Source organism: Anoplophora glabripennis, unplaced genomic scaffold (genome assembly GCF_000390285.2).
Source record: "Anoplophora glabripennis isolate ALB-LARVAE unplaced genomic scaffold, Agla_2.0 scaffold479, whole genome shotgun sequence".
NCBI lineage: Eukaryota > Metazoa > Arthropoda > Insecta > Coleoptera > Cerambycidae > Anoplophora > Anoplophora glabripennis.
In genome coordinates this window covers 194,700-207,541 of record NW_019416863.1, presented here as the reverse complement: position 1 = coordinate 207,541, position 12,842 = coordinate 194,700, and the positions used below count along the sequence as shown (strand labels likewise).

The following is a 12,842-nucleotide window of genomic DNA, read 5'->3' as shown; positions in this document are numbered from 1 at the left end:
CGACAGTCTAAGTGAACTTATTAAAAAATATTGCTAAATTTCTCCGAAGGACGACGCTAAATCCACTTGAGAGCCCTTAACTTTCGATAAATTAGTGTTAACTGAAATATTTTACTTTTTGAACCATCCGTTCCAAGAACAAATAAATAACTACTAACTACGCGTTCCGGCTTTTGTTACAAAAGCAAGAACCAGTATCAGTATTCAGTAAACGTCTGGGTAGGCATTGTGGGTGATTTCTTAATTGGTCCCGCTTTTCTACCATTGAGACTTAATTAATGGTGATACTTATAGAGCATTTTTACAAAATCACGTGAATGAACTCCTGGAAGATGTTCCAATTGCAACCAGACAAAGAATGGTATTTATGCACGACGGAGCACCGGCTCATATCAGTAGAGATTTTTTCATTGGACGAAATGGACCTTACCCTTGGTCTGCTCGATATCCTGACTTAAATCCGCTTGATTTTTTTTATGGGGCCATTTCCAATCCACTGTTTATGAAACACCATTAGAAAATTAAGCAGATATAAGACAATGCAATTTTTGAATATGTACGACAATGTGATGTGAATAAATACGCATAACCTTACTTGTATCCCTTTGGTAAATTTCACGACGTTTTATTTTGTTTGTCGTATTTTTAAATATTAGGTATTTATAGTCTTTAACACGTATTTTGTAAAAAATGATGACATAAAAATGAAGAACACCACATATATAATATATAATATTTTTTATTCAAAATAAAAAAGCGAATTTAAAACAAAAACTGCTATACAATAACATAGTTTACAATATTATTCTAATAGTGCCCTTTGGAGTATCCGTAATGACCTTTGGCAGCTGCAGCTTTTACGGCTGCTTCGGCGGCGGCAGCGTTAGACTGGGCTATGTGAGCAGCTTCGGCCGCCTTCTTAGCCGATGACTCAGTGTCCTGTAATTCATGGGCGGCGTTTTGGAGCTGGGCCGCAAGCTGACCCACGCGTTGCTTAGCATCGATGACCATGGCGTGCTGGGCTGCCGATGAGTTCTCAGCTTCGAGAGCAGCTTGGCTGGCATGGTGAGCCCTGCTTTGTGCTTCGGCTAAAGCAGCGGTGAGGGAGTTGAGCTGAGCGTGGGCTTGCTGGGCGGATTCTTGGGCGGCTTGGGAAGCAGCTTGGGTCTGCGCGTATTGGGCGATCTCTCCCTGGAGCTGGTGTTCAGCTTCGGCTAATTGCTTCTTCAAGCTGCCTACGATCGCTTGTTTGCCGATGACAGCAGCGTGGGCAGCGTGGGCAGCCTAGAAAAACAAGTTTATTTAAATACTTACATAAAAAAATGCGGAAAGAAGAGAAGAAAGAAAGAATAAAGTTTAGTTTAAACGAAGTTAGATGTTTCGTAAAGAAAGAAAAATACAACGGCAAGTGCTACAATTGAGAACCAGTACCTATACTTTAAATTCTTTCCAGCAAATATCGAAACTGTGATTAAGTTATATACTTTACAAGGTTAATTTTCAAACCGGGTTGCCTATTTTAACGATGTGTTAAATTATTCGTAAAAGATAATTTTAACGAATTTGAAACCTGACCATTTCAAAATCTATCATCTTGGAACCTGGGGTATTAAATTTCTTGTTAAAAATTAATACAACGAGGCCTTCTTCACTTCTTTAGGATACTGGTCACCTAGTATAGATATAAATCATCAAATGTTGGAGGACCAATTTTCAAGGTAATCCTCAAAGTACTATCATACTATTTTAAAGTTATAAGTTCGCTATCGCATTATGTGCAGCCTAATTTTAGCTTCCAATCTGTACATGATTCGCCTCAATCGATTCTCCATTCAATAGTTATGAGAAGAAAGATCGATTCATGTTTTCAGAGATGACACACATTTATCCCATAATTTTATAGACATGTCCACAAAATATATGAGAAAAGAACTGAAAATGCTTCACCTACTAGCTACTACGTCAGTTACCTTGTTAGCAGATTGTAAATCTTCAACGGTAACAGAAAGTTATATGAAAAACTGCTTAGAAAATAGGAAGAGAATGTTTGTAACAATTTTGACGCATGACAAATGAAGTATTCGTATAAATAATTTTGATATGCCTAAAGAAATCATTAATGGCGCAAGGAAAGGATATGTTTACGCTAGGTTGAAGAAGTAGATAATTGACGTTCAAAACATTTTTCTGTATAAAGAGTTATGAGATACAAACTCATTACAAATTTGATAATATCTAAGACAAAGGAATTACCAGAACAAAAACTAAGTTCAAAAGATCGAGACATATGAGATGCAAGAACGCAATAAGTGACATGCACTTATCCCATTATTGCACGATTCTAGCAGGAGATAACTAATATGATGATGGAAATGAGGATAAAGATAAGATATGATGAAAGGCGATCAAATGTATTCTCAAAAAAGCATCAAATGATAATAGTGCTCATGGTTCCCACAATCATGAGTATATTTGAAGCATGTCGGAGAAAAATAGTGAAGCTACCAGACACAAAACCTGAGATAGGTACTACTCTTTATTGGCTGGTGTTCTCAAGAAATGGAGAATGAAAATTCTCAACGGTGACATAAAATTATATCCTAATTGAAAATACAACTCTAAATTTGTCATTGGCTGCTTAGTTTAAAAAGTAAATAACTGAAACCTGGTATTTTTGATATGTGTAGAAAGAAGTAAGTAGTTTCCTAATCGTCTGGAAAATTATTAAAACTAATAGAAGATCCAGAAGAGGAACAAGCAACACTATGTAAATTGTTCAGTAGCGGCAAAAAAAGTTGTATTTTTTGTTGTCATGTCATTTGCATAGGTACAACATTTTCATTAGGGTTAGAGTGAGTTAAACTGAAGTATAAATAATGTTGATATGCCCAAAGGATCGTTCAAGAATGGGATATGTTTATACACTGTAAAAAAATCGGTCTGAGTGAAAGTAATAAAGGCACAGAGTGAATCAATTGAGTGAAATTATTGAATACATTTTCACTCAATACTGAGAATTTTAATAATTTTACTCATTTGTGATAATATTTGAACTAAAACTGAGTACTTTCACTTCAATATACCTAAGTTCCCGTTAAATAAATTCTCCAGACAAACTCGTACTTGGTACACTTGTTGCTAAATCAGAGCAAATGTCCTCATTATAGAGTGACCCCACCCATTCTATGATTGTCGTGCGTTGTCTTTGTCTTTTCCCATCGTCCTTATTAGGTCATCCATCTCGTGGCGTGATGGACAAGTATCCGTTTATCCGGTTATTTTGGTAACGATTGTGTTTAAATGCAGTGGTTTGATTACAATAATTAAAAACAATAATATATTAAGTCTCGATTAAGATTTGGTGAAACAAACGGATAGTTAGATTGTTACCTGTACTTACTGATGTATCTGTAACTTACAATATGGATTATGGCAATCAAGATTTGTCCGATGACCAATTCTTTTAATCGAGACCTAAAATAGTGTCTCTAAAACAGATCTGTGTAGTTTATGACTTTAATACAATGATATTTAAATTAAAATTTAAAGAGAATATAAATCAAGTAAAAAATGACTCAATAATAGTTAAATTTATAGAAAAAACTGAACTCTTAATTGGAAAGTACTCAGAATAGAGTTAAAAGTCGCTCACTTGATAGTTAGCAGAAACTCGAATTTGAGTAAAATTCACTGACTTCTGTTGCAATAGTTTCACTCATAAAATTTTAGTTGTAGGTACTCATACTAATATAGTGAAAATTTCACTCATTTGGATGTGGACTGAAATGTATAATGTATCCATTACTGAGTAAAATTAAGTAAAATTGAGTGATTTTTTTTACAGTGTACTAGATACAAGAATCGGATAAATAAGCATTTTTCTATACTAAGAAAAATAATAATATCTAAGACAAGTGCGGAAGACCAACACATATGTAATAAACGATTTGTAACTTATCTCATTATTGCATCAGTTAGACAAGGAATGATTGATTCTAGTAGGGCCGGCGAAGGCATATTCGCACCAAACGAAACGTGTATATTTTTAAACCTGCATCTGTTCAAATTGAAAATGATAGACCCTTTCGTGGAAAAGGGTCTTCGCTTCTTTTCCTTTTTGTCAGTTATAAAGTCAATAAAGCGCTTATAAAAAAACGACATAGACATGGATCCACTTACCCCCAAAGCGGCACTGGCAAGGCTGCTCTTGACCCCAAAGGCGGCCTGACTTCCAGCCGTGTGTTGGTTGTGGACAGCGTTCTTGGCTTGGATGGCGGAGCTATGAGCGAGACCGGAAAGTTCTCCACCTTTGCTATATTTGCCTCCGTCATACTCTCCGCCGTAACCGTGGTCACCGTAACCGTGGTTTCCATAGCTGTCGTAATGGTGACTAGCCTCAGTCTCTAAGTCAAGTGCTACGTCCTCTTTCTCGTTCTGTTCGCTAGCTACTGCTAGGACAACTGAAAGTAAACGTCGTTTTGATGAAGGTTAAGATAAAATTAATAATAAAGAGAAAATGTTTATAACTAATGATACTGTGTGAAACAACTACTCTGCGTACTATATGCTCCGGGCAGCATTGACTTACGCCAACAATATCTAGTAAAGAGCTAACAAAATCACTAGATAAAGACCAATTCCGAACTGTCATCAGTAAAGTCTATTTCGCCTAGTACGACACTAGTCAACTATCATACCGCTATAAGTACCCAAGGATTTTAAGGTCACTCTCTGTCAGTAGTGCAGTGCTTTATGCCAATGGGGTGTGAGTAGCAATGTCATTTAAAATATAATATACTTTGTAGGTTATTTCTCACCTACATTTGAAATGCAAAAATTCGAGTACTATTAGATCTATGGATTCATTAAGTTACTAGAATGGTGATTTTAGACAGAACAGTTTAATTTGACTTGACGCAGATATCCAAAAATTTATAAAAATATTAAATATAAATGTTCAAATTTGATACCTATTAATTTTCAATCCTTAGAGTTTTTATTTTATATTTTTAATATTTTTAATACAATTTTGATTTATTAGTACTTAAGTAAACCAAGTTAAAGCTATTCGTTTAACTAACGTTGTTAATTTGTTTTTATTGAATTATTTGAAATATATCAAGGTTTTTCTGGACGTAGTTTAATGCTCAAAGATTTTCATTAACACAATCATCTTATGCTTCTGTTGAAAGACAGTTGTCCAGAGCTATTTTAAACAACAAATTTTCGGAAGCCTTGTGTGTCTAGTAAAAACGAAAGATAAAATTATGCATTTGTATTTGTTATTCGGTTAATATGTTAACATGATAAATTTAGAACTAAAATTCAAAATTAAATACAAACTTTTTTATTTAAATTGAAATAGAAATTATTTAAAAACAAAATTTAAAATAAGCACTTCAATTCAAGCCGCAAATCCCTAACTAGGTTACAAATGAGACCCTTTTTAAAATTTCAAAACATTAAATGTATCGCGAAATTATAATTTTTGAAAAATCATGAATTAAAAAAAAATTACTGAAAAAAGTGAATTTTTATCTGTCAATCTTTACTATGGTTAGAATAATAATATTCCAAATATTATCAATAAAAAAACTAAAACAACAAAAATGCTTCAAATTTTAAAAAGTATTCAATTGAATCAAGTTTACAGATTTTCCTAAAATGCTGAATGTGGCTTTAGTCCGCAGAATAGTTGTTTTCCACAATCTTATTAGTTATTAATTAAATAACGTATTATTGATGCCTATATATTGGCGTCAAAATATTGGCGTCAAAAAGCATATATGAATTCATAGATGAGAATATTGGGAACATTTTTTGACTTGATTTGAATTAGTTAAATATTTTTTAAAGTAAAGTAATGGTAAAAACGATTATTCACAACAATAATTTTGAAAAATTATTTAATATTGGTAGATGCAAGATATGTAATGTCATAATGAATAAACATGATAATTAAAGAATAAAAATAACAAAATAGCAAAATAACTATAAGCCTGGCAATTTAATAACTATTTCTAAAAAAATACTATCACTATATTTTTATATAGATTCTAATATTATAAAATAATATATATATTTTTTAGATAGATAACTAGTAAATAAAAATAAAAAATATTTATGAATTTAATTTTTAAAACTATAGTTGTCACTTAAAAATAAAAAATCTAGCTACGAATTTTATATAAAGGATTATACTTACAAGCGCAGGAAAGAACCACGAAAAACTTGAACATTTTCACTGAAAACCAACAAAAAATATTAATTCTATGTATAAAATAATTCCTGAATTCATTTACCTAGGGCTGTTACTAACCAAGGCTAGATATTATGAGTTAAGGAACTGGAAGTCAGTGTGATTAGATTTTGGCTGATACGAATATTTATACTATATTCCTTGGCCATTCATTCCCTTGGAGGGGTAGGACATATTGTATCGATTTCATGTCCTACGTATATTGTGCACAAAGCGTAAAAATTGTAAGAAATGTCCATAGGCGTGCTAATGACCTGTTAAGAGAGCTGACAGTGTGAAGTTTTGCTGTAAATCGGCGAAATGTGCAATTATTTGGTTCACTTCCGACACATCCTTTTTTCACCTGCAACAGTTACCTTCAATATGTGTTATGGTTACCGTGGAAAAATATATTATCTACTAATTATAAAAGCGTATTTTTTGCAATATTTTGCATTCGTGTTTCTATTTATCTATAAACTATTCAATAGGAACCAGTACGGGATAGCGAAGTAAATTTTTGATGAAACTTTAGACTGGATGATGGCTTAATTTTATTTCATTAATCATACAATTAGGTCTTAATATACAAGATGTAACTAAAATACCTGGTTAAACATTAATAGCGGATTCTACCAATAAATCAGCAAAAGAAGTTCCTACAATACATGTCAGGAAACACTTAATTTTCGAGATACAAGGCGTTAAAATTTGTTTCAAATTTGAACAAAGCAGTTTTCGTTCGCATTTTTTTACAAAGTTTATTCAATTTTTTCTCAATACCACGACAGAGTTTCAAAACTTATTTATTATTGCCGTATGGTGCTACAATACATCTCCGAAAAAAAATTATAAATTGTTTATTCATGACCCATGCTTATTGCTAAAAGTGTCAAATAATTAAATTATTTTAAAAATAAAAATTATTATTATTGAAATAACCACATTAACTTGATATATATATTTTCATCGACTTCGAACACCCTGTATATGGAAAAGACGAGTTATTTCCGGACAAATGTTGCAGGAACTTTCTTTGTTAATATGTGGTGTAGAATCTTTATAGAAATAGGATCTACCTTTGATAAGATTTTGAGTCAATTGGGTACAAAAACATAAGACTAATGTAGACATTTTTCTTATTTTTGGGGTATTCTGGGAATAAAATAAATATCATATAATAACTCTAACTATGAGAACAGACAAAAACTAACAAATTTAAACCATCAAAAATAATTTCAGAAGACGAAAACCTAGGTATAAATTTTCGAATATATTATACAGGGCGTCCCAAATTAATGCAACAAAATTTGATCATAGATTCTTGAGACAAATTTAAAAGACACGTATTTTTTATTTTTGCCAAGTGGTTCCCTCTTTCGGAGTTACAGCCCCCTGAAATCCGTCCCTAAGGATAGTCTTTATTATATCTCGGAACCCTGTTGTACGAGAATCACTAAATTTGGTACACAGAAGTTTTGTGACATGTGGAATTGATAGTGCTACGCTTTTTGGCGGGGAACCCTTAAGACACTTTTTCGTGGGCCCCGTCTTTGGAACTAAAAAAATTTGGTCGTATATTTGAATTTCTTAAAAACTATTAGTTCTCTAGAAAACCATTGCATTTAGAAACTTTTTTGTCTCTTGATATTTTTTATCGTAAAACGCAACGTTTTTGAGAAAATGGCGAATCACGATATGCATTCGATCACATATTGACATTTTTCTCGAAAACATTGCGTTTTACGAAAAAAGTATCAAGAGACAAAAAAGTTTATAAATTTAATAATCATTTTAAGAAATTTTTAATTTTTTAAATTAATTCGATGTGGCAAAATACTCTACAACTATTAAAAAAATGAAAAATATGCCACAAATAAATAACACACACACAACATAAATATTCATACTTACATATTCCAAAATTAGACACTTCTTTGAGGACATGTAAATATATAATAAAAGTTAATAGTCATTATATAGGGTGTTCCGATTTATAGATGTAAGGTGTTACATAGTAAGTAAAATGTAAATTAAACGTAAATATATTTTTTAATTAAACCAAAAGTTTGTAGAAAATTTTTTGGGTGTTAGTTGAAAAATTGTATTAACAATTCTTGAATATCCGAAATAGTACAACGTTGTTGTGTACACTCTTTGATGTTATATAAAGAGTTCGAACAAATGCACAACTTGCCCTTTTTCCGACATTATTTAATAAATAATTAAATGAATAAGCATTAAAAGAATATATCGGGACAGCGTTTTGTAAAGATCTGATTTTCATCAAATATCTGTAGTAAATCTTGTATCGTTGTCAAATATCTTTTATAGAGCAATATTTGAACTTTTAAATTTTTTTCCTGCGTATTATAATAACGTACTTAACTTTTAGCCCTCCCAAATGTCAAAATAATTTATTAAATAATAATTGTCCTCGATGGAATTATTCTTTCTTTACTTTATATTAATCTATATTTCAGATACATAAAAAATATGTCTAGGAAGAGGAAATGCAAAACGAAAATATTCATTTGACAAAGAATTCAACACCATTCGCTCCAATTTGGATGCAAGTCCTCTAATGGAACACATAAGTTAACATTTCTTCTTTCTCTTCAAATCAATCTTTTTAGTTTATGTTAGGCACGGCTCCTAAGACAAATATGGGTATAAATTTGTAAATTGTGTCGTATTAACAAAAAAAGCACTCAGCACTGTGTACCTCATTTCTCATTTAGAAAGTACATTTTTTATACTTATGTGTGCAAAAACAAACATATTTCAATAACTGGAAGTTGTGGTGATTTTTATGTTACAAAACAGTGGAACGCGAATGATTGTGCAACTTTTATACTATTTAAGAGAACCCAGAAATGACAACAATGCAAGGATCGAAAAAATAAAAGAGAACAGCTGTGAAAGAAATTTGAAAATGATTTAGATAGTTGGTTCACATCCCAGTTCGTGATTAATATTAGATTGTTGGTTGAGGAAAAAATCGGATACCCAAACACAACGAAGGTCAATATCCCACAAGGAGTTAGAAGTACTCGTAATTGACGTTATCCCATTAAAAATGATTAAAAAGTAGTTTTGGGTTTATTTGATTAAACTGAGTAGATTAATCTACAATTTAAACAAATAAGATGTTTTAATCAACAGCAAGATGTTTAGAATCATACGCGCAGTAGCGTTACTGGAACTATTTAAAACTATGTAAAAAAATAAAAGTAAATTTAAGTACAACCTTCTTACAAACCCATGTCTACGCTTATGCTAATATTTTTAGAGTAACTAGGAAGGAAAACGGGAAATTTTTTCGGTTTGCTTTTCTACTAATAACAAATAATAACGCTACGAAGAAATTTCGAATTTCATTTATGTCAGGAATTAAACGCTGTAGAAACATAACTAAATATTTTTAATACAAAATTATTATAAATAATTGCAGTTTAATCAAAGAGAACAAAGAGAAGGTACCGGAAAATATATTTCTAGGAAGTAAATGTCCGAGATGTACTGTTAAAAGATTAAAGTAGTACTTAGCTCTATTTCCTTCAATTCAAATGCATAAGTATTTAAAAAAAATTGGAAACATCACTTCTGAAGCCACGATTGAATTTGTAATATAATTTTCTCGAAAAAAATTATCCTTAAGGATTTGTCAATGATCTTCATATGGGCACATTATTTCTTATAAAGTCATACTCAAAATTTACAATTATACATGTCATCTACAGAGTTTTCCAATAAAAAATTACCATCCTGGATTTTTTTTATTAATTCTATTCTTCTATTTATCCTATAAAAGTAATATGATTCTTTGAGAGCCTCATAAATACATTTTTAGAAAAAAATATTAAAGATCACATATAGGACTGCTGGATTTATTTTTTAATGAACGTAAATACAGGCTGTCTACTATAAGAGGGCCACTCCTATGTAGGTATCTCGATATATCTCGACCAAATGCATGTCAAAAATCTGTATATGTTTTTTCTTTTTCTTGCATTTTTTGTGGCCTTGATGCTTGTAACAACAAATTTGAGGTCCATGGCCAACTTTATGAGAAATCATGAAAAAACCGGAAAAGTACCGTAAGTTTATGGCCGTCTAACTTTTTTATTTTAAGGGATAGAGAAAACTTATTTTAATAAAATTTCATGGTAAAATTGATATCTGTTCTTTCACCTGGTGCAAACAAATTTTTGAAGTATCGTATGTAATTTGTTGTGCCCTCTACGCGGACAAAAAAAAAATTGTCATCGAAGCAGGCTGCGGATACAAAAAATTGCTTATTTTTTCCTATTTTTGACGTGCGTCGTAAATTAAGCGTGATTCATAGGAATGGCCCTCTTATAGCAGACAGCCTGTATATCATGTAGTAATTTTTTCTAAATAAGACTTTCTAATAAATGTTCTACACAGACACTTAAGACTAACATATATAATTCTGTTACAGTAAATGAAAATATACTTAAGTGGGGCAACCGTTAAAATTTCAATATATTCATTTTTTTTCTTGGATTTAAGGGTTGAAAATATATTTTTCGTCATAACTTTTTTGTTCTGTATTGAAATTGGATAGTTTTAGTAAAAGCTACGTTATTTAAAGGTATTTCTACTAACTTATAGCTACTTTGGAGGTCCAAAGACAAAGCGCTTTAGACAGTGTTGGCCCTCTAACAAATTACAGACTTTTATCTCTATTTTTAAGATTTTTGTACTCTTTTTTAAGTGAAGCTAATTTGTTTGATTGGTGCAATAAATCTTATTCGGGATAAACGCGTTTAACGATGAAGATACCATGATATTTTCAACGTAATTTACTAATAAAGACAGGAAAACAAAATTTATTAGTTAAATAGTAGGACGTAATCTCAAATTCCAATTGCCAATGCCTCCAAGAGTATCCCACATTTCGCTCTAGAAGATACCTGGGCTTAGTAAAACATTGTCAGTTGTGTATGAAATTTCTCAAAATAAAACACGCTGAATATAGGTACCGATTAGTTACAGTACATTTTCCAATTAAAACACTTGTCCACTGTATCACCAGAAATTTAACACATCTTTAAATTCCAATGAGACATATCCATTTAAATTGATGTTCAGTAAGGGACAATATTTTTCTCTATTGTGTGGAATCTCAACATATGATTTTTTCAATGGTGAAATAAAGACAATCAATGTATATCAATCAATTATAGAATCAAGAACTTCGTTGCATTTATACCTACCCTAATTGTATATCTAAAATTAATGATGATAATGAGTCTATTTATAAAGTTCAAATCATTGTCAAGTGTATAATATATAAATAAAATAGGACCCAGAATAGATCTCTGTGGAACTCCCATATGTACATACTTAGATTTTACTGATTGATTACATTAAGTTTTTGATAACACTGTGTCGTGGTCGACGCAATTAAATGCCTTGCTGAGGGCACAGAAAGTCCCAACAGAGGATATCCCTAACCTCAAGTATTTTAACAGTTCAATACAGGGTGATTCACAAATGGTGACAAAATGAGTAAAACTTAAAAAAGTAACTGAGAACACACTTATATATTCGAATAAAATTTGGTTTAAAATTATATAGTAGGCTGCGATAGCAACTTTGACATTATGAGTAGTTCGAAGAAAGAATAAATAGTGCTTTTGATCAGATTGTTCGTGAAAATGAGTATTCACTCAAACAAAAACATTAAAATTATAACTAATGTTATTAATTCTTTATTCGATTAAATAATCGAATGATTAGTGTTTGTCATGTCGTCCCTCTTATCACGTAGGGGCGTATAATCCAAGAAATGGATATACATATACGCCTCTACGTGATAATAGATTGGGACGATGTGATTTAAGTGAAAGTGTTTTCAGTTCGTTTTTTAAGTTTCACTCGAAAATCAGGCTTTTTTCGAAAAACATAAGAAGATAGTAATTTGTAGAAAATTGAAAGAAGAATCCGAAAATATCATTATTGTTACCGTAAAGCAGTGGCGTACTATTTTATTTAGAAAAATATGCCACCGATATCTTGTAATTCCGCCACTGGAGCATATAAATTTTAGAAAAAGGCATCAAATTTTGGACAATGTTTACATAAATACATGTGCCTAATTTCAAATTATTTCACTTACCAGTTTTTAAATTATTTAATAAAATTAGTTTAATACCCTGTATCTTTTTAACGAAGATAAAAACTTTATACGAAAGACTCCTCTTAAAATTCTCCAAAGAATACGAGGTTTCATTTTTGGTCACCATTTGTGAATCACCCCGTTACAATGCTGTAACAATGTAATTATGTATGTATTCTAAATGAATTTTAATAAGTGATTTAAAAAGCAGCACTCTAATATTTTAGAAAATGCAACGCGTCAAACTTGGTTGATATAAGCAAAAGGCCTTAATAAAAACTTCCATCCATTCCAAGCAGGATATTTCCATGTCGTCTGGTTATGTCAGCCAGTGAGAGCTAATTCGATATCTACCAAAAAAGCATAACTAAATCTACCGCTACATGACTCCTTTTTTCGCGTCTAGAAACCACACAAATAGAAGTAACTTCTTATTAATTACAATTACTGTATAAA

At 31.4% G+C, this 12,842-nt stretch overlaps 1 protein-coding gene across 1 annotated transcript; it reads right to left on the bottom strand.

Moving 5' to 3' along the window:
• Positions 1–795: 795 nt before the first annotated feature.
• Positions 796–6,239, bottom strand: LOC108912118. Its single transcript, XM_018717284.1, has 3 exons — positions 6,206–6,239; positions 4,180–4,460; positions 796–1,284 (listed from the first exon to the last, which is right to left on the bottom strand). Exons 1-3 carry the CDS (start codon positions 6,237–6,239, stop codon positions 808–810), a joined length of 792 nt encoding a protein of 263 aa, XP_018572800.1. The 3' UTR covers positions 796–807.
• Between the last annotated feature and the right edge of the window lie 6,603 nt (positions 6,240–12,842).